The sequence below is a fragment of the Salvelinus alpinus genome, chromosome 4 (assembly GCF_045679555.1).
Source record: "Salvelinus alpinus chromosome 4, SLU_Salpinus.1, whole genome shotgun sequence".
NCBI lineage: Eukaryota > Metazoa > Chordata > Actinopteri > Salmoniformes > Salmonidae > Salvelinus > Salvelinus alpinus.
This window is the reverse complement of record NC_092089.1, coordinates 55,906,160-55,929,097: the sequence shown is the minus strand read 5'-3', so window position 1 is coordinate 55,929,097 and position 22,938 is coordinate 55,906,160. Positions and strand designations below refer to the sequence as shown.

At 43.6% G+C, this 22,938-nt stretch overlaps 1 protein-coding gene across 1 annotated transcript in view; it reads left to right on the top strand.

The window, feature by feature from the left end:
- The window catches only part of LOC139573987 (kelch-like protein 32), a 38,058-nt gene that overhangs the window by 4,903 nt on the left and 10,217 nt on the right, over positions 1-22,938 (top strand). Inside the window, 4 exon segments of the mRNA XM_071398033.1 lie at positions 6,965-7,062; positions 8,167-8,347; positions 19,164-19,271; positions 20,790-20,888. Coding sequence (XP_071254134.1) covers positions 7,040-7,062; positions 8,167-8,347; positions 19,164-19,271; positions 20,790-20,888 — 411 coding nt within the window. The 5' untranslated portion in view covers positions 6,965-7,039.

Sequence of the window (22,938 nt, the reverse complement as noted above, 5' to 3'; positions counted from 1 at the left end):
TGTTACAAAATATATATTTGTAGTCCTCCCTCAGTTCCTCAGATCGCCTGACCGCAAAGGTCGTTAAAACCTACGTGAATGGGCCTCCCGAGTGGCGCAGCAGTCTAAGACACTGCATCGGCGTCAGTATAGCCTGGGGTTCGATCCCAGGCTGTGTCATTACCGGCCGTGACCGTGAGTCTGATAGGGCGGCGCACAATTTTCCCAGCGTCGCCCGGGTTAAGCGAGGGTTTGGCCGGGGGGCTTTACTTGGCACATCGTGTCCTAGCGACTCCTTGTGGCAGGTTGGGCGCCTGCAGGCTGACTTCGGTCGTCAGTTGAACGGTGTTTCCTCCGACACATTGGTGCAGCTGGCTTCCGGGATAAGCGAGCAGGTGTTAAGAAGCGCGGTTTGGCGGGTCATGTTTCTGAGGATGCATCACTCGACCTTCGCCTGTCCCGAGCCCGTTAGGGAGTTGCAGCGATGAGACAAGATCGTAATCACAAAATTCCGATGGTGTGGGAAACCCCAGGAAGGTGGAAGATGGCCCAAGACCCTTCTGTCTTGAGTCAGCAACCTGCTGAACTGTGGTGGCCACTGGCTGGTGGTATACTCCCAGGATCCGTGCTGACTCCCGGGGCTGGTAGGTCCGTCTCAAGCGGGCCAAAGATGTTTGATAGCTGGATTTAATCTTCTCGGATAGATGAATGGTGGCCAGACTGCCTCCTATGCTTTGCGAGTGTCTAGTCTCCCATGGGATGCATAATTGGGCTTAATATTTGTCCGTTGGATTGGGGCAGATCAACTCCGCCCGACTCATCGACAGCTTTGCTATATGAGACATTTATAACTGAGATTCGGTTTGCCTGGGCTACAGCAAGGTTGTGTACTTAGAAAGCAGGCGATTCTTTTCTCGCAGCCTAGCGAGCAGTCGGAGCATCTCTTCCCTAAGCTGCTTGATGGTGCTGCATTCAGTGCAGACAAATCCCTGTCCCAGTTACACCTTATCTTCATCTTGTGATTGTGTGGAAATCCTCTCACACCCAGCTGTGGATAAAAACACCAGGGGGCTAGCACTACTAGCGTTAGCCTGCTTCATTTTCCTGATGGCTATCAGCTAACTGCTACTTAACAGGAATCCGGAACACAAACTTGCAGTCCCAGCCTTAAAGGCTAACCGCGACGAGGAATCCGTAGCAATAAAAACTTTAGCTATGATTTAAAAGAAAACTATTTCATAAAAACAACAAACTGAGTGTAGACAGTACACTGTTCGGTTGCGCGCACTGATGATGTACAGTGGGGCAAAAAAAGTATTTAGTCAGCCACCAATTGTGCACGTTCTTCCACTTAAAAGATGAGAGAGGCCTGTAATTTTCATCATAGGTACACTTCAACTATGACAGACAAAATGAAAAAATCCAGAAAATCACATTGTAGGATTTTTTATGAATTTATTTGCAAATGGTGGAAAATAAGTATTTGGTCACCTACAAACAAGCAAGATTTCTGGCTCTCACAGACCTGTAACTTCTTCTTTAAGAGGCTCCTCTGTCCTCCACTCGTTACCTGTATTAATGGCACCTGTTTGAACTTGTTATCAGTATAAAAGACACCTGTCCACAACCTCAAACAGTCACACTCCAAACTCCACTATGGCCAAGACCAAAGAGCTGTCAAAGGACACCAGAAACAAAATTGTAGACCTGCACCAGGCTGGGAAGACTGAATCTGCAATAGGTAAGCAGCTTGGTTTGAGGCAATCAACTGTGGGAGCAATTATTAGGAAATGGAAGACATACAAGACCACTGATAATCTCCCTCGATCTGGGGCTCCACGCAAGATCTCACCCCGTGGGGTCAAAATGTTCACAAGAAGGGTGAGCATAGTGAATGACCTGCAGAGAGCTGAGACCAAAGTAACAAAGCCTACCATCAGTAACACACTACGCCGCAAGGGACTCAAATCCTGCAGTGCCAGACGTGTCCCCCTGCTTAAGTCAGTACATGTCCAGGCCCGTCTGAAGTTTGCTAGAGAGCATTTGGATGATCCAGAAGAAGATTGGGAGAATGTCATATGGTCAGATGAAACCAAAATAGAACTTTTTGGTAAAAACTGAACTCGTCATGTTTGGAGGACAAAGAATGCTGAGTTGCATCCAAAGAACACCATACCTACTGTGAAGCATGGGGGTGGAAACATCATGCTTTGGGGCTGTTTTTCTGCAAAGGGACCAGGACGACTGATCCGTGTAAAGGAAAGAATGAATGGAGCCATGTATCGTGAGATTTTGAGTGAAAACCTCCTTCCATCAGCAAGGGCATTGAAGATGAAACGTGGCTGGGTCTTTCAGCATGACAATGATCCCAAACACACCATCCGGGCAACGAAGGAGTGGCTTCGTAAGAAGCATTTCAAGGTCCTGGAGTGGCCTAGCCAGTCTCCAGATCTCAACCCCATAGAAAATCTTTGGAGGGAGTTGAAAGTCCGTGTTGCCCAGCAACAGCCCCAAAACATCACTGCTCTAGAGGAGATCTGCATTGAGGAATGGGCCAAAATACCAGCAACAGTGTGTGAAAACCTTGTGAAGACTTACAGAAAACGTTTGACCTCTGTCATTGCCAACAAAGGGTACATAACAAAGTATTGAGATAAACTTTTGTTATTGACCAAATACTTATTTTCCACCATAATTTGCAAATAAATTCATTAAAAATCCTACAATGTGATTTTCTGGATTTATTTTTCTCATTTTGTCTGTCATAGTTGAAGTGTACCTATGATGAAAATTACAGGCCTCTCTCATCTTTTTAAGTGGGAGAACTTGCACAATTGGTGGCTGACTAAATACTTTTTTGCCCCACTGTATGTAGCCTCAAACAAAGCTCATGAAATTTGTGGCACAGCTAATCTTAGATAATATTAATATTCAGTATTAGACATTTCTGAGACTCACTTTTACAGCACCTTCGATGATACAGCAGTAGGAATACAAGGATATAACATCTATCTTTTGATTTTCCCATGATGTCAAGCAAAGAGACACTGAGTTTGAAGGTAGGCCTTGAAATACATCCACAGGTACACCTCCAATTGACTCAAATTATGTCAATTAGCCCATCATAAGCTTCTAAAGCCATGACATAATTTTCTGGAATTTTCCAAGCTGTTTAAAGGCACAGTCAACTTAGTGTATGTAAACTTCTGACCCACTGGAATTGTGATACAGTGAATTATAAGTGAAATAATCTGTCTGTAAACAATTGTTGGAAAATTTACTTGTGTCATTCACAAAGTAGTTGTCCTAACCGACTTGCCAAAACTATAGTTTGTTAACAAGAAATTTGTGGAGTGGTTGAAAAATGAGTTTTAATGACTCCAACCTAAGTGTATGTAAACTCCAACTTCAACTGTATATATTCAGAGCCATATTACTGTAAAGAGCAGTGTTATCGTGTGGACACAATATAAATAATTCCCACTTAATAGGTAGTGTACTTAACTGAAGTATAGTAGTATTACTATTCATGGGAGCATGGTTATTTTGGACATTGCTGTTTACCCTGCTGTGATGTCATCACCCAGAGTTGGCACAGCATTAACAGGACAGTACCTAATGTTGAGTTGGGTATATCGCTCTCCCGTTTTTTACTGTTTGTACATGGCTGTACCGCTTTATTTTGTAGTTTGCAAGTAAAGGCAATGAACATCGAAACGCCTGTGGATAATCCTTGTAAGTTACCACAATTACTATCCGGTAATGCGGTCAGGTGCAGCAAAGGAAGACCTGGCAAAGCTGCAGCTAGCGCAAAACAAAGCAGCATGCCTTGCCCTTAACTAACATCAACAACATGCATGATAGTCGTTCATGATTGTAGAGACATGGACTACTTCTATTCTAGTCTTTTTAAGAAACATTTGTGAGTTCAAAATGCCTAACCACTTGTATAATCTATTTACATACAGTCGTGGCCAAAAGTTTTGAGAATGACACAAATATTAATTTTCACGAAGTCTGCTGCCTCAGTTTGTATGATGGCAATTTGCATATACTCCAGAATGTTATGAAGAGTGATCAGATGAATTGCAATTAATTGCAATGTCCCTCTTTGCCATGCGAATTAACTGAATCCCCCAAAAACATTTATACTGCATTTCAGCCCTGCCACAAAAGGACCAGCTGACATCATGTCAGTGATTCTCTCGTTAACACAGGTGTGAGTGTTGACGAGGACAAGGCTGGAGATCACTCTGTCATGCTGATTGAGTTTGAATAACAGACTGGAAGCTTCAAAAAGGGCTTCACATGCAAGGATATTGCTGCCAGTAAGATTGCACCTAAATCAACCATTTATCGGATCATCAAGAACTTCAAGGAGAGCGGTTCAATTGTTGTGAAGAAGGCTTCAGGGCAAAGAAAGTCCAACAAGCCCCAGGACCGTCTCCTAAAGTTGATTCAGCTGCGGGATCGGGGCACCACCAGTACATAGCTTGCTCAGGAATGGCAGCAGGCAGGTGTGAGTGCATCTGCACGCACAGTGAGGCGAAGACTTTTGGAGGATGGCCTGGTGTCAAGAAGGGTAGCAAAGAAGCGACTTCTCTCCAGGAAAAACATCAGGGACAGACTGATATTATGCAAAAGGTACAGGGATTGGACTGCTGAGGACTGGGGTAAAGTAATTTTCTCTGAACAAAACATCGATATTTTGGGTCCATGGCCAGGAAACTCCCCAGACCTTAATCACATTGAGAAGGTCTTGAAAAAGAAGGGTCAACAACTGCAAATATTGACTCTTTGCATCAACTTCATGTAATTGTCAATAAAAGCCTTTGAAATGCTTGTAATTATACTTCAGTATTCCATAGTAACATCTGACAAACATATCTCAAGACACTGAAGCAGCAAACTTTGTGGAAATTAATATTTGTCATTCTCCAAACTTTTGGCCACGACTGTACACTTCAAACAGATTTGCTTGCATTCGGAAAGCATTTGTTACATTACAGCCTTATTCTAAAATTGATTAAATCATTTCGCCCCCCCTCGTCAATCTACACACAATGCCCCATAATGACAAAGCAAATGATTGCTAATTTATAAAAAATGTAAAACTGAAATATCACATTTACATAAGTATTCAGATCCTTTACTCAGTACTTTGTTGAAGCACCTTTGCCAGTGATTACAGCCTCAAATCTTCTTGGGTATGACGCGACAAGCTTAGTACACCTGTATTTGGGGAGTTCCTCCCATTCTTCTCATCAGGTCCTCTCAAGCTCTGTCAGGTTGGATAGTGAGCGTTGCTGCACAGCTATTTTCAGGTCTCTCCAGAGATGTTCGATCGTGTTTAAGTCCAGGCTCTGGCTGGGCCACTCAAGGACATTCAGAGACTTGTCCCGAAGCCACTCCTGCGTTGTCTTAACTGTGTGCTTAGGGTCGTTGTCCTGTTGGAAGGTGAACCTTCACCCCAGTCTGAGGTCCTGAGTTCTCTGGAGCAGGTTTTCATCAATGATCTCTCTCTGTACTTTTCTCCGTTCATCTTTGCCTTGATCCTGACTACTCTCCCAGTCCCTGCCGCTGAAAAGCATCCTCACAGCATGATTCCGCCACCACCATGCTTCACCGTAGGGAGGGTGCCAGGTTTCCTCCAGATGTGACACTTGGAATTCAGGCCAAAGAGCTCAATCTTGGTTTCATCAGACCAGAGAATCTTGTTTCTCATGGTCTGAGTCCTTAAACGTTAGTAAAACCAAATGCATTCTTTTCAACCATTCGCTGCCCGCACCCGCCCGCACTAGCATCACTACCCTGGACGCTTCTGACCTAGAATAGGTGGTCAACTACAAATACCCAGGTGTCTGGGTAGACTGTAAACTCTCCTTCCAGACTCATATTAAACATCTCCAATCCAAAATTAAATCTAGAAACGGCTTTCTATTTCGCAACAAAGCCTCCTTCACTCACACCGCCAAACTTACCCTAGTAAAACTGACTATCCTACCGATCCTCGACTTTGGCGATGTCAACTACAAAATAGCTTCCAATACTCTACTCAGCAAACTGGATGCAGTCTATCACAGTGCCATCCGTTTTGTTACCAAAGCCCCTTATACCACCCACCACTGAGACCTGTATGCTCTAGTCGGCTGGCCCTCGCTACATATTCGTCGCCAGACCCACTGGCTCCAGGCCATCTTTAAGTCTATGCTAGGTAAAGCTCCGCCTTATCTCAGCTCACTGGTCACGATAACAACACCCACCTGTAGCACGCGCTCCAGCAGGTATATCTCACTGGTCATCCCCAAAGCCAACACCTACTTTGGCCACCTTTCCTTCCAGTTCTCTGCTGCCAATGACTGGAACAAATGGCAAAAATCGCTGAAGCTGGAGACTTATATTTCCCTCACTAACTTTAAACATCAGCTATCTGAGCAGCTTGCCGATCGCTGCAGCTGTACATAGTCCATCTGTAAATAGCCCAGCCAATCTACCTACCTCATCCCCATATTGTTTTTATTTACTTTTCTACTCTTTTGCACACCAGTATCTCTACTTGCACATCATCATCTGCTCATTTATCACTCCAGTGTTAATCTGCTAAATTGTAATTACTTCGCTACTATGGCCTATTTATTGCCTACCTCCTCACTCCATTTGCACACACTGTATATAGACTTTCTTTTCTTCTATTGTGTTGTTGACTGTATGCTTCTTTATTCCATGTGTAACTGTGTGTTGTTCTTTGTGTCGCTTTGCTTTATCTTGGCCAGGTCGCAGTTGTAAATGAGAACTTGTTCTCAACTAGCTTACCTGGTTAAATAAAGGTGAAATAAAAAAATATTTTTTTTGCTTCATTCCATTCATTTAACCTGAAGTGCCTTGCAGTTTCAAGTGGACTTTCAGTCTGCTTTGTATTAGGGGTTAGCAGTTAATTGATCCAAATGGATTGATTGAAATATGCCTTATCTGTTTCTCTTTCCAGGCTAATGCAGGAAGTAACTGCAGCCCTAAGTAATCACAGAATACTGTTCCACCTCTTCTCTCCTTCTCTGGGAGCATGCCATCTGAACCTTGCGTCAGGTAAATCTGTAAGCTGGTGAATCCGTACACACACACACACACACACACACACACACACACACACACACACACACACACACACACACACACACACACACACACACACACACAAGTGAATCACACACACAGCCCTACTAATGTTTCCAGCATTTTGTAATCGGGTATGACTCATTTTGCTCTTAGAGTTTGCAATGCCATCTGCAGTGTTAACTGTAGTATATGTGGTGAGCTAACTAACCTCTGCCCAGCCTTGGTTTGGCATTGCTGATCTGAGCTTTGGTGGGGCAGCATGTTGGCAGGTGTGTTGGTAGTCAACCCCTCCTCTCCACACACATACTTCTGCCTGTCATATTGTAATACCGACTCTCAGCCTGTGGTGACCTGTCCCTCATTCCTGGGGTATTACTCTCAGGGCCACACACACTGCAGGTAGAGGGACAGGCTGTTCCTCAGGGCCTTGTCCAGCCCGGACAGAGAGTTAGGGAGGAGCAGCCCGTTGACAATCTTGAACTACAGCTGCTGGGCCTTAGAGGTGGCCAGCAGGGGGCTCCAGTGCTTTACCACGAAACCTGAGAATACACACAAACACACACACACACACACACACACACACACACACACACACACACACACACATACAAAAGACTTGTGTTCACATACTATTGAAGGTGACAGACCAAACTGCAGACAGGCAGAAAAAAGGACTGACAGCTAGTTAATAATAAACAGACTAGACTAATAAATAATAAACAGCTGAACTAATAAATAATAAAAGCTGGACTAATAAACAGACAAATATGAAATGGACAGATAGACAGCTAGGGGAACAAGAGACACAGAGCAGGAGATGCAGCAGGTAGCCTAGCGGTTAAGAGTGTTGGGCCAGTAACGAAAAGTCGCTGGTTTGAATCCCTGACTTGAATAGGTGAAAAATCTGTCCATGTTACCTTGAGCAAGGCACATAACCCTAATTGCTCCTGTAAGTCGCTCTGGATAAGAGCATCTGCTAAATGACTAAAATGAGATGAGCAGAGAGACGAGAGAGACCGAGATTTTCCCCCAGCCTTGACTGATGTCTCTCCCCCCCCCCCCCCCCGATCCCAGTGGGCAGGAGCTGGTAACAGACCAGAGGCTATGCCAGTCCAAGTCTCACCAGGACTCCGTCCTCTCCGCCCTCAACCAGCAGAGGAAGGATGGCCTACTCTGTGATGTCACCCTGGTCGCCGGCGACCAGAAGTTCCACGCCCATAAAGCAGTGCTGGCGGCGTGCAGCGATTACTTCCGGGTGAGTTTGGAGGACTGGGGAGGACACTACACTCTTAGAAAAAAATAGTTATTCAGCTGTCCTCATAGGAGAACCCTTTAGCTGCTAGGTAGAACCCGTTTGGGTTCCATGTAGAACCCTTTCCACAGAGGGTTCTACATGGAACCCAAAATAGTTCTACTTGCAATCAAAAAGTATTCTACCTAGAACCAAAAAGGGTTCTCCTATGGGTACAGCCAAAGAATTCTTTTGGAACCCTTTTTTCTAAGAGTGTAGTTTGAAGTTGTATTGCCACGTGCACAAGTACAGTGAAATGCCTTATTGCTTCTCTTTCCCAACAATGCAATAATCAATATCACTATTACTAATAAAGTGAAGTAGAACAAAAACACACGAGAAATAGAAATATTAAGAACAGGAGAAAGTAAGTAAGCAATATACAGGGTCAGTTCCAGGGTCAGTGCCAATACCATACAATGTGCAGGGATACTGAAGTGCTTAGGAGTAGATATGTATAGGGTGTAAGGTGATTAGACATCAGAATATATGATTTTATTTATTTTTATTTTTATTTCACCTTTATTTAACCAGGTAGGCCAGTTGAGAACAAGTTCTCATTTACAACTGCGACCTGGCCAAGTTCTGTGGAGGTCGTAGCAGGATTTCTTGTCATCAGCCGTAGTCTCTGGGTGGCTGCGATAGACCTGTGTGTGGTAGCACTGTCCTTTTAGTTTAGCTGCAACCTTGGTGTTAATCCAGGGCTTTTGATTGGGGAAGCAGCTAACCTTCACTGCGGGGACAACATCGGTGATGCATTTCCTAACGAAGCCGGTCGCGGAGGTGGTTCGCTTGTCGACGCTATCAGCGGAGTCCCGGTACAGGACGTTTTAAGTGCCAGCTTGTTGTTTTTCTTGTCCTGAGGTGGAATATATACAGCAGTCATGATGACAGCTGAAAATCTATCTCTCATGAAATAGAAGGGTCGACATTTGACCATCAGGTATTCCAAGACGGGTGAACAATGAGTCAAGACTTCCACTGGGCTAGAGCCAGCACAACATTTGCTGTTGATGAAGAGTCATACCCCTCCCCTTCTAGGATTTCTCTGAATCCAATGTCCTGTTCGCTTGGTGAATGGAGAATCCGTCGAGTTGGATAGCCATGGAGGGGGAGGGGGGGTGGGGGGGTGTATCTTTTCCGAAAGCCATGTTTCAGAAAAGCAGAGAATATTGCAGTTATGAGAGTCCTGTTGATATCAAATTCACGATTGGAGGTCATCCATCTTATTATCAAGTGTCTGGCCAATAAAATGGAGGGAAGAGGTGGCCGGTTATCCCTTCACCTTAATCTTGGCAGGGCTCCCCCTCTCCTGCAATCTTTGCCTGCGTTTCGTCTTGGGTAGCCCAGGGCAGATGAGTCGAAGTTGAAGCCGGAATTGAGGTTTAGTAACTGCCGATCTGATGTTCAAACGTTCTTGTCGATCATAAGAACTGATAGTGGATACATTTCATCCAAAAAAGTCAAGGAAAACGCAAAAAGAAGCAAAGTTGGGTCAGAGCTCGAAAGACGGCCGCCTTACAGTATGATGCCATCTTCTGTGCCAGAATGTAATGTCAGTGTAATGTGCACATCTGCCTGCGGAGGACATGGAACCTATACAGTACAGTCCGCATGCACAGTATATCTACACAGTATATCTGCACAGTATATCTGCACATACACTATATATACAAAAGTATGTGGACACCCCTTCAAATTAGTGGATTCGGCTATTTCAGCCACCCCCGTTGCTGACAGGTCTAAAATCGAGCACACAGCCATGCAATCTCCATAGACAGACATTTGCAGTAGAATGGCCTTACTGAAGAGCTCAGTGACTTTCAACTTGGCACCGTCATAGGACACCACCTTTCCAACAAGTCAGTTCGTCAAATGTCTGCCCTGCTTGAGCCTTCCCGGTCAACTGTAAGTTCTGTTATTGTGAAATGGAAATGTCTAGGCACACGCTCAGCCGCGAAGTGGTAGGCCACACAAGCTCGCAGAACGAGACCGCCAAGGTGTCCACATACTAATGGTCATGTAGTGTATATTAGTCAGTAATCAAGCAAACCAGCTTCATGAGGAAGTCACTAAGGTAGTCAGCTAATCAGTTGTTTTGTGACAAGGCAAGTGTGGTATACAGAAGATAGCCCTATTTGGTAAAAGACCAAGTCCATATAATGACAAGAATAGCTCAAATAAGCAAAGAGAAATGACAGTCAGTCAATGAAATGACAAGGTCAGTCAACACGGAAAATTCCAAGAACTGAAGTTTCTTCAAGTGCAGTTGTAAAAACCATCTTGCGCATTGATGAAACTGGCTCTCATGACGACCACCGGAGGAAAGGAAGACCCAGAGTTACCTCTGCTGCAGAGGATAAGTTCATTAGAGTTAAAACTACACCTCACATTGCAGCCCAAATAAATGCTTCACAGAGTTCAATTAACAGACACATCTCAACATCAACTGTTCAGAGGGGACTGTGTGAATCAGGCCTTCATGGTCAAATTGCTGCATAGAAACCACGACTAAAAGACACCAATAAAAAGAAGAAACTTGCTTGGGCCAAGAAACATGAGCAATGGACATTAGACCGGTGACTACTTTGAAGAATATAAAATATATTTTGATTTGTTTAGAACTTTTTTGGTTACTACATGATTCCATATGTGTTATTTAATAGTTTTGAAGTCTTCACTATTATTCTACAATGTTAAAACAAAGAAACCCTGGAATGAGTAGGTGTGTCCAAACTTTTGACTGGTACTGTATCTTTTTGAAATGATCTGAGAAGAACAACAATGCATTGGCAGGGCAATTCAAGCAAAGCCAATATGCAGTGATAATGTTTTGGGCCTATAGCCTACTGCACAAACCTCATGACTAGAGAACTGTTTTTAATAGATTCATGTTAAATCACATTTGCCGTTTCATTTACAGGAGCAATTAGGGTTAAGTGCCTTGCTCAAGGGAACATGGACAGATTTTTCACCTATTCAAGTCAGGGATTCAAACCAGCGACTTTTCGTTACTGGCCCAACACTCTTAACCGCTAGGCTACCTGCTGCGTCTCCTGCTCTGTGTCTCTTGTTCTCCTAGCTGTCTATCTGTCCAAGTGAAAATCTCAATTCCAAATGTGAAAAGCTTAGGTTTGACCGCGTTTAGTTGTTTGGTCAATAGGCTGTTGGTCGACCGAGATTTATTTAGTCTAGCAGTCACTGGTTATGTTTTTTCATGATGCACCTGTCTGATTCGCGCATGTCTTAGTGGACTACTCCATTGCGGAGGCCACAGGGATGGCACAGTCCATCACTCTAAGACGCATGTGGTTAGATTATAAATGGTGCAACACTAATAAATCTAATATTATTTTAGAACATGCGCTTTCTCCCGTGGTGGATATGGTCGCTGTCCGCGGTTCTGAAACATAATATTCAGTGCGCCTTAGAATTTGCACCATTCCCCATGTTGCTATGTGCATAATAGCAGAAACAGCCCTTGCCTTAAACTCTATTCGTATGGGATTAGTTTTACTGGGGGTGGTCGGGTAATGTAATTATGTCACATTATGTGCACAAGCGCAAAACACCACATCTGTCATTTTTTTTCGTCAACAATAACTGATTCGATAAATTGAACGAAGTGCATAGCCTATATATGAAGGGCCTACATGTATCAACTTTCACAGTGAATGCTATGTTTTGTCCGTATGAATTGAATAATGCATCAGTAAAAAATATAGTGCCTATTTAATATCGTAATGAATATGCTGTTAATAGATCGCAAAGCAGCATACAACCGACTTAAACGTTTGGAAATGATAAGTTCACTTTCGCATCCATAGCCTTAAAAAGCATCTCAAGTCCAAGTGCACTGTTTAGCTCACATCTGAAGGCTGGGGGGGCATTTAGGACGTCTACTGGGGATCGCTAAAATATCCTAAGGATTATCACACTTCCTCAACTCAAATATTTAGCGACACTATACCAAAGATGGTTTAGAAACTTGGGAACCGAGCTCGATTGATCAGTGTAGCTCTGTTGTCGCCTGGACTTGTCGAAATATCTTTGTATAGTAAGTAGCCTTGTGTAACCACCATCGAGCTGTAGGCCTAAGAGTGTGTCCTAGACTAAATACCCTAATTTACTTTATTGTCACCGGGCCCACCGGTGTAACTACTAAACTGCTTGCTGTACTGCATGATTGTAGTGGGTTTCTAACACGTTAGTTCTAGTAGCTACGTTGACTATGATGTTAGCTAATATGGTGACACAACGATGTAGGCTGTGTATAGTGGTTAGTGATTATGGTATGAAGGTTTAACTTGGAAATATTATTTTGCCTGGTCACAATGAAGTCCACAAGCAAAGGGAAAAGTTGAGAGGAAGAGAGTGCGTAGATGCGAGATAGAATCATACAATGAGCAAAGTGATCATGCCGTTTGTCTGTGTCAGGTTTTGGCCAAGACTGTTCGGGTTTTGGTCACTAGATGTCCCCATTGCACCTTTTTTGTACCTTTTGTTTTTCTTGCTCTATTATTGTTTGCACCTGTAGGTCATTCCCTTGTTAGTATTTAAACCCTGTGTGTTCCTCAGTTCCTTGCTCAGTGTTTGTAAGTTAGCACCCAGCCCCAGCCCAAGCCTTGTTTTATATAGATATTTCTCTTGTTGGATTTTCCAGAGGTTCTCTGGTTTAGTTCTTGTGTATTATTTGAGTAGTCTTTTGAGGTTTGTTTTTCCCTGCTGTTTTTTACCACTTTGTGGAGTTTCTTTTGTATTTTGGAGGATTTCCATTTTGTGCCTCTTGGCTTTATTTTTGGACATTGTGGATTTAGTTTCTTTGCCTGAAGATTTTGTTCTTTAATTAAACCACCATCTCTAGTACTGCTGTGTCTGCCTCATCTTCTGGGTTCTGACGATTATTAGTGACTGTTTCTCGCACCGGGTCCTGACAGTCTGTGGCTGATATGAAAGTGAACCGTGTTCGCTGGTGATCAGGGGTGTATCCAGTTCCACCGATTCTTAAACGGAAGCAAATGGAACAAAATGTGAATAAAAATACCTGAATTTGTCAATTAGAAACTCTTGTTTAAAACTGTATGGACTAATGATTACACCCTAGATCACCTAGATGCACGCAAGAGTGCAAGGTGGTATTGATAGTTGCCTCTGGTAGTTGCCTCTGCAAACTGGCACAGGCCTATTTTTCAATATATAGGCTACTGTATTAATCAATCAGTCATTAATTTGTTCATGCCATCACACAGCATGAGACATTTATGCTTTGAAATGCAATCAAGCATTTTAGTTTTAAAATGAATAACAAAGGGAGCTTTGAATAGTTAGCCTAAGCAATAAATACATTGCAATTCACGAATGCATGCAACTGTTTTTAGTCTACTGTATTAAAGCCGCACATCTACCCAGGCCGTGAGCAGAGCAACAGGCCCAACCCCCACTAATACACCTGCCCAAGCCCCATCCTGCGGCCTAAGAGATATGTATCAGATGCTCACCATGCTCTGCTCACACCTACTGTAATGGTCCGAGCCTAAACCACATGAAAACAACACTAGACAATATGGATCACAAAGCTTTTACTATCACATCCTGGAATACACAAGGTCTGAGGTCATCTGCTGTTGGCCTAAAGAGCAGGAGCCCAGAATTCATCAAAGAAATTGGAAATGCAGACATTGTCATCCTACAAGAAACATGGTATTTTACATCTGGCAAGATATTAATAAGGAATGATCTCAACAGAAAAAAATCTCCTCGTGCTACCTAAACTCCTCTCCTCTCTAAACGTCCTCTCCCTGTCAACTTCGTTTATTTTCAGCAAACTTAACATGTGTAAATATTTGTATGAACATAACAAGATTCAACAACTGAGACATAAACTGAACAAGTTTCACAGACATGTGACTAACAGAAATTGAATAATGTGTCCCTGAAGGGGGAGTCAAAAAGTAACAGTCAGTATCTGGTGTGGCCACCAGCTGCATTAAGTACTGCAGTGCATCTCCTCCTCATGGACTACACCAGATTTGCCAGTTCTTGATGTGAGATGTTACCCCACTCTTCCACCAAGGCACCTGCAAGTTCCCGGACATTTCTGGGGGGAATAGCCCTAGCCCTCACCCTCCGATCCAACAGGTCCCAGACGTGCTCAATGGGATTGAGATCCGAGCACTTTGCTGGCCATGGCAGAACACTGACATTCCTGTCTTGCAGGAAATCATGCACAGAACGAGCAGTACGTGCAGTATTGTCATGCTGGAGGGTCATGTCAGGATGAGCCTGCTGGAAGGGTACCACATGAGGGAGGAGGATGTCTTCCCTGTAACGCACAGCGTTGAGATTGCCTGCAAAGACAACAGGCTCAGTCCAATGATGCTTTGACACACCGCCCCAGACCATGACGGACCCTCCACCTCCAAATCGATCCCGCTCCAGAGTACAGGCATCGGTATAACGCTCATTCCTTCGACGATAAATGCGATAAATCCATTCCTGTCTGGTCCAGCGACGGTGGGTTTGTGCCCATAGGCGACGTTGTTGCTGGTGATGTCTGATGAGGACCTGCCTTACACAGGCATACAAGCCCTCAGTCCAGCCTCTCTTAGCCTATTGCGGACAGTCTGAGCACTGATGGAGAGATTGTGCGTTCCTGGTGTAACTCAGGCAGTTGTTGTTGCCATCCTGTAACTTCCCGCAGGTGTGATGTTTCGGATGTACCAATCCTGTGCAGGTGTTGTTACACGTGGTCTGCACGTTCACACAGATGAGCAGGGACCCTGGGCATCTTTCTTATGGCGTTTTTCAGAGTCAGTAGAAAGGCCTCTTTAGTGTCCTAACTTTTCATAACTGTGACCTTAATTGCCTACCATCTGTAAGCTGTTAGTGTCTTAACGACCGTTCCACAGGTGCATGTTCATTAATTGTTTATGGTTCATTGAACAAGCATGGGAAACAGTGTTTAAACCCTTTACAATGAAGATCTGTGAAGTTATTTGGATTTTTACGAATTATCTTTGAAAGACAGGGTCCTGAAAAAGGGACGTTTCTTTTTTTGCTGAGTTTATATCCCCCAAATGAATCCCCATACTTTAACTATGACAGCTTCTCATCCTAGAGGGGGAGATAAAATATTTTCAGGCCCAGGGACATGAACTAGTCTGTGGTGACCTAAATGCCAGAACTGGACAAGAACCTTACACCCTCAACACACAGGGGGACAAACACCTACCTGGAGGTGACAGCATTCCCTCCCCCATATTCCCCCCTAGACATAACTACGACAACATAACCAACAAAAACGGGTCACAACTCTTGCAGCTCTGTTGGACGCTGGGTATGTACATAGTCAATGGTAGGCTTCGAGGGGACTCCTATGTTAGGTACACATATAGCTCATCTCTTGGCAGTGGTACTGTAGACTACTTTATCACTGACCTCAACCCAGAGTCTCTTGGAGCGTTCACAGTCAGTCCACTGACACCCCTATCAGATCACAGCAAAATCACACTCTACTTGAACAGAGCTTTGCTCAATCATGAGGCATCAAAGCCAAATGAACTGAATAATATTAAGAAATGCTATAGATGGAAGGAAAGTTAGGCAACAACAAATGCAATCCATTCTAGACAATTACCTGGACAAAGGTGTAAACTTGGCAGTAGAAAAATCTGAACAGTATATTTGACCTTTCAGATTCCTTATCAAATCTAAAAATGTCAAGCAGACAACCTAAGAAAATTAACAACAATGACAAGTGGTTTGATGAAGAATGCAAAAACCTAAAAAGAAATTGAGAAACCTATCCAACCAAAACATAGATACCCAGTAAACCTCAACCTATGCCTTCCCTATGGTGAATCACTAAAACAATACAGAAATACACTACGGAAAAAGAAGGAACAGCACGTCAGAAATCAGATCAATGTAATTGAAGAGTCCATAGAATCTAACCACCTCTGAGAAAATTGTAAAACTCTAAACAAACAATAACACAAAGAGTTATCTATCCAGAACGGAGATGTATGGATAAACCACTTCTCCAATCTTTTTGGGTCTATAACAAAGAACAAACAGCAAAAACATATACATGAACAAATACAAATCTTAGAATCAACTATTAAAGACTACCAGAACCCACTGGATTTTCCAATTATCTTGAATGAACTACAGGACAAAATAAAAACCCTCCAACCCAAAAAGGCCTGTGGGGTTGATGGTATCCTTTATGAAATGATAAAACATACAGACCACAAATTCCAGTTGGCTATACTTAATCTCTTTATCACCATCCTTAGCTCTGGCATCTTCCCCAATATTTGGAACCAAGGACTGATCACCCCAATCCACAAAAGTGGAGACAAATTTGATCCCAATAACTTCCGTGGGATATGCGTCAACCTTGGGGAAATCCTCTGCATTTCATTAACAGCAGACTCCTACATTTCCTCAGTAAAAACAATGTACTGAGCAAATGTCAAATTGGCTTTTTACCAAATTACCGTAAGACAGACCACGTATTCACCCTGCACACCCCAATTGACAAACAAACCAAAACAAAGGCAAGTCTTCTCATGCTTTGTTGATTTCAAAAAAGCTTTTGACTCAATATGTCAGGAGGGCCTGCTATACAAATTGATGGTAGTGTTGGGGGAAAAACATACAACATTATAAAATCCATGTACACAAACAGCAGGTGTGAGGTTAAAATTGGCAAAAAACGTACATTTCTTTCCACAGGGCCGGGGGATGAGACAGGGATGCAGCTTAAGCCCCACCATCTTCAACATATATATCAACGAATTGGCGAGGGCACTAGAACAGTCTGCACCACCTGGCCTCACCCTACTACAATCTGAAGTCAAATGTCTACTGTTTGCTGATGATCTGGTGCTTCTGTCCCCAACCAAGGAGGGCCTACAGCAGCACCTAGATCTTCTGCACAGATTTTGTCAGACCTGGGTCCTGACAGTACATCTCAGTAAGACAAAAATAATATTGGTCTTCCAAAAAAAGTCCAGTTCCCAGGACCACGAATACAAATTCCATCTAGACACCGTTGCCCTAGAGCACACAAAAAACTATACATACCTTGGCCTAAACATCAGCGCCACAGGTAACTTCCACAAAGCTGTAAACACTCTGAGAGACAAGGCAAGAAGATCTGACACATTTATTGTTCACAATTACTCTGAATAAATTAAGTGGTTGTCCCAATCCCTTATAGAGTAGACACTGAGTTAGCTATGGAAACACAATTTACCTAGAACAACACTAGTGCTTACACCCCAAAAAGACTAGTCCTAATGAAAAAAAGGCCAGGAGTATCCTCTGCTCTGAGGTTGTTGTGGTGAGTGGTGTGACTGTAGCCTGGTCCCAGATCTGTTTGTGCTATCATGTCAACTCTGCATGACAAGGTGTGGCATGAAGGCGCAAACAGATTGGTACCTAGGCTAGTGTGATTTAGGAGTCCTTGATTATTTTACTTAAAGACATGACTAATCCATCACCCTGGCACTTCCCATGTTCCTCCACCCTGATCAATGGCTCTGCCATCATCTCATACTGTGACACCAATCAATTGCTTTGATTGGGGAGCACCCGGCATCAGGCACAGCAGGCTTAGGGCCAGGCAGCTGCTCTCTCTGGGGCTTTGATTTCACTGTGTGTGTGTGTGTGTGTGTGTGTGTGTGTGTGTGTGTGTGTGTGTGTGTGTGTGTGTGTGTGTGTGTGTGTGTGTGTGTGTGTGTGTGTGTGTGTGTGTGTGTCAGATAGTGATAAATATAGCTTTTAAGATGGGTGTCAAAGAAACACATGATCTCTATGTCCAATGAACTCTATGAAGAGGCCAAGAATGAGCTTGCAACTGGAGGGTAGTTGCTGTGTGAAATCACATGGTAGTACTTGTGCTTTCAACCCCTGGGGGGGGGGGGGGTTGTTTGTTTGTTTGTGTGTGCTGATCAAGCAAAAATATGAACTTCTGTTCTCTCTAAGACAATGGGCAATAAAGTTTTAAAAAACATTTTTTTAAATTTGCCTGCGAAACAGACGGCTATATCAGTCCACTAATACAGGACTAGTAAAGACCCAGTGCACTATTTTTCGTATTTATTATTATGATATTTCAGGGGGTGCCTACTTCCCGTATCTATGAGGCCATATACAGTTGTTTTTGTAATTCAACTATGCTGTAGCCTCTTTATAGATCAGGTTTGCTGTGCCTCTGTCTGAGGTCTCCTCTCTCTGTCTCTGTCTCTGTCTCTGTCTCTGTCTCTCGCTCTCTCTCTGTCTGTCTCTGTCTCTCGCTCTGTCTCTGTCTCTCTCTCTCTGTCTCTCTGTCTGTCTGTCTGTCTGTCTGTCTGTCTGTCTGTCTGTCTGTCTGTCTGTCTGTCTCTGTCTCTCTCTCTGTCTCTGTGTCTGTCTCTGTCTCTGTCTCTGTCTCTGTCTCTCTCTCTCTCTCGGTCTCTCTCTCTGTCTCTCTCTCTGTCTCTCTCTCTCTCTGTCTCTCTCTCTGTCTCTCTCTCTGTCTCTCTCTTTGTCTCTCTCTCTGTCTCTCTCTTTGTCTCTCTCTCTGTCTCTCTCTTTGTCTCTCTGTCTCTCTCTCTGTCTCTCTCTCTCTCTGTCTTTCTCTCTGTCTCTCTCTCTCTGTCTCTCTCTCTCTCTCTCTCTCTGTCTCTCCCTCTGTCTCTCTCTCTGTCTCTCTCTCTGTCTCTCGCTCTCTCTCTGTCTCTCGCTCTCTCTCTGTCTCTGTCTCTCTGTGTGTGTGTGTGTGTGTTCTCAGGCCATGTTCAGTCTGTGCATTGTGGAGAGTGAGGCAGATGAGGTGACGCTTCAGGGAGTGACAAGTGTGGGACTGAAACATGCACTAGACTTCGCCTACACAGGACAGGTGAGTATACAGTAGCACCTTCATCTACAGCTAGCCACCCCACACATGTCCTCAAGTCACACACAGGTACTGAACTGTACGCACAAACATATCTCACAAATATCCAGGCTAACACTAACTAAGAGTGATAATTTTCAGCTTTTCGTTAGCTGATTTAAAGCGATAGCCCAGCCATACTCAACAGGCAGATCGCAGTCCCGATACTTGACCCGTAGGGGGCCCCCATTCATTTTGTTGAGTCACTCCGGTATCATAGGAACGCACATAAAACATGACAAAATGTGTAGAATTGCAGGAAATTTGCTTTAAAATGCAGCCGTTTTCTCTCCGCCAAGAAGAGGGGTGTGAGCAGTTTGGAGTCATATGAGTCGCGATGTGGCGGTTTGTTACTATGCTGATAAATGACAATATCCATCCGGACCTTTGCCATCTAGTACATTTGTGTGACTGGACCCTCTAAATTAGTGGTGGAGTACTACACCTGCTACAACCTATGTATGGATGTGATAACCTAGCCTGACTCTGCAGTATGCCAGTGATTCCCCCCCCCCGCCCTCTCTCTCACCCCCCCCCCCTCTCTCTCTTGCTTTCTCTCTTGCCTCTCTCTCTCCCCCCCACCTTTCTCTCCCTCTCTCTCTCTCTGCGGTGAGGAGTCAAGAGACCTATGCCCTGTGGCCCAGTAGTGAGAGGCTGGCTATCTCGTAATTATTCCTAATTGCATTTCCACAGTGGAAATGAGCAGGGGGAGTTGTGTCGATGTAGGTCAGCAGCCGGCTGCCGGTCCATTTCTTTCTGCTGAGATGATGAGACGTGAGCAATATGCTTATTTCAGTAAACAACCACACAGCTAGTTGCTGAAATCCACCAGCCACATGTCAGGGGCCATAAAGGTTAGCAGGCATGCTGTTGCTATATAGTCTACACTGAGAGGACCCACGCACGCACATTCGACATATCAGTCTGACTTTTTATTGGATGTTGCTCAAATCCTGTATTTACATGGCAATTACATGTAAATGTGATAGGTATCACAGTTGAGAGAAGAATAACTGTGCGAATAACAATGTATAATAACACGCTAACTGCAAAGCAATGAGCCTTTTTTTAAATGCATGTTTTATAGACACTGAATATAAAGTGGGACCAGCACATGTAGTCTATTGAAGAACATATAGCGTAAATAATGCCTCTCAAAGGCTTTCAGTGACACATGAGTGGAAGCACATTCGTATAAATGCTATTGCACACAAAAAACACGCCTGGCCTGAGACCACAGTCACACACCCACACACATGAATCAGCAGCATTATATAAAGTGACCACTGGTCCTGAGTGCTTCTGTCATTGAGTGCGTCCAGAATGGCACCCTATTCCATACATAGTGGACTACTTTTGACCAGAACCCTATGGGCACTATATAGGGAATATGATGTAATTTGGGACGGAACCTGTCTGTCTGGGGAGGTGAGTAGTGTGTGAGGTGGACAGGAAGTGGTCTCACTCAGGTCCTCTCCTCAGATAATACTGGAGCCAGGGGTGATTCAGGATGTTCTGTCGGCAGGAAGTCACCTTCAGCTGCTGGAGCTGCTCAGTCTCTGCTCACACTACCTCGTCCAGGTGAGGAGTCAATATATATATATATATATATATATATATATATATATATATATATATATATATATATATATATATATATATATATATATATATATATATATATATACATACATACACACACACACACACACACTGCAATTTCTTGTGTATATGGAGGGTCTACTCTCCATATGTTCAAGGTACTTCCTAACCACACAAGATCACACATTAAACACCCCTGTCAGCACCAGAAAGATACATTAGCATGGCAATGGGCAAACCGTTACATCACGTTATGGTAAACAGTGCTCTCATACACCATCTGTTGGTGGAGAGAAAAATGGACACTGTTGCACACCATTGATTTCACTGCACTGTCCCTGCAGACGTGCTCACTGTAAACACTGTATTATACAATTAGATAGCAGTTAGATCACAGCTGAAGATGCAGAGAAAAGGCCCAGGTTAACATAAAATATAGATTTACAAGTGTTTTGTCTGTATGAAAGGCGATATTGAACAGGTTATTCCTGTGTGTTAGTTTTTGTTTGAGCTGAATACTCACGGAGCCATGCAGTATATTGTACATGGCTCTGCTTACTGCCAGCAGATGGCAGTCTTATTCCACTCGCGATCTCCGTTTTCTATTCTCTTGCCTCCTCTCCTGTTCCCTCTCTCTCATACTCTGTGATCTACTTGAATGACAATGTGGTCTCATTTCTGTAGATTCAGTGATATATAAACTGCAGTTCAAAAAAATGTGGAACCCAGAGGTGTGTGCGTGTGAGGGATATTTAACTGTGTGTGTGTGTGTGTGTGTGTGTGTGTGTGTGTGTGTGTGTGTGTGTGTGTGTGTGTGTGTGTGTGTGTGTGTGTGTGTGTGTTACTGGATGCATTAACTCAAACCCGACACCCCAACCGAGCACTCCGTTCTGCCACCTCTGGTCTCTTGGCCCTCCCATCCCTACAAGAGCTCAGCTCCTTTTCAAAGCTCTGCTCTGTCCTGGCACCTCAACGGTGGAACAGACTTCCACCTAACGTCAGGACAGCGGAGTCCCTGCCCATCTTCTGAAATGTTTAGAAACACTTCCTCCTCAAAGAGTATCTTATATAAATCCCACGGCACCCCCCAAAACATGTATAGATAAATAAAAACCTAAACTTGTCTTTTCCTGCTACTTTATTGTGGGAAGATCACAGTCCCACGGCTGTGATATGTTGTTGTCTCGCCTAGCTATTCTAAGATGAATGCACTAATTGCAAGTCGCTCTGGATAAGAGTGTCTGCTAAATGACTAGCTGGGTTTCTCATCTCCACGACATGTATAGTTGAAGTCGGAAGTTTACATACACCTTAACCAAATACATTTAAAATCAGTTTTTCACAATTCCTGACATTTATTCCTAGTAAAAATGCCCTATCTTAGGTCAGTTAGAATCACCACTTTATTTTAAGAATGTGAAATTTCAGAATAATAGTAGAGAGAATGATTTATTTCAGCTTTTATTTCTTTCATCACTTTCCCAGTAGGTCAGAAGTTTACATACACTCAATTAGTATTTGGTAGCATTCCCTTTTAAATTGTTTAACTTGGGTCAAACATTTTGGGTAGCCTTCCACAAGCTTCCACAATAAGTTGGGTGAATTTTGGTCCATTCCTCCTGACAGAGCTGGTGTAACTGAGTCAGGTTTGTAGGCCTCCTTGCTCGCACAGACTTTTTCAGTTCTGCCCACAAATTTTCTATGAGATTGAGGTCAGGGCTTTGTGAATGCCACTCCAATACCTTGACTTTGTTGTCCTTAAGCCATTTTGCCACACCTTTGGAAGTATGCTTGGGGTCATTGTCCATTTGGAAGACCGATTTGCGACCAAGCTTTAACTTCCTGACTGATGTCTTGAGATGTTGCTTCAATATACCCAAATTATTTTCTTTCCTCATGATGCCATCTATTTTGTGAAGTGCACCAGTCCCTCCTGCAACAAAGCACCCCCATAACATGATGCTGTGCTTCACGATTGGGATGGTGTTCTTCGGCTTGCAAGCCTCCCCCTTTTTCCTCCACACATAAC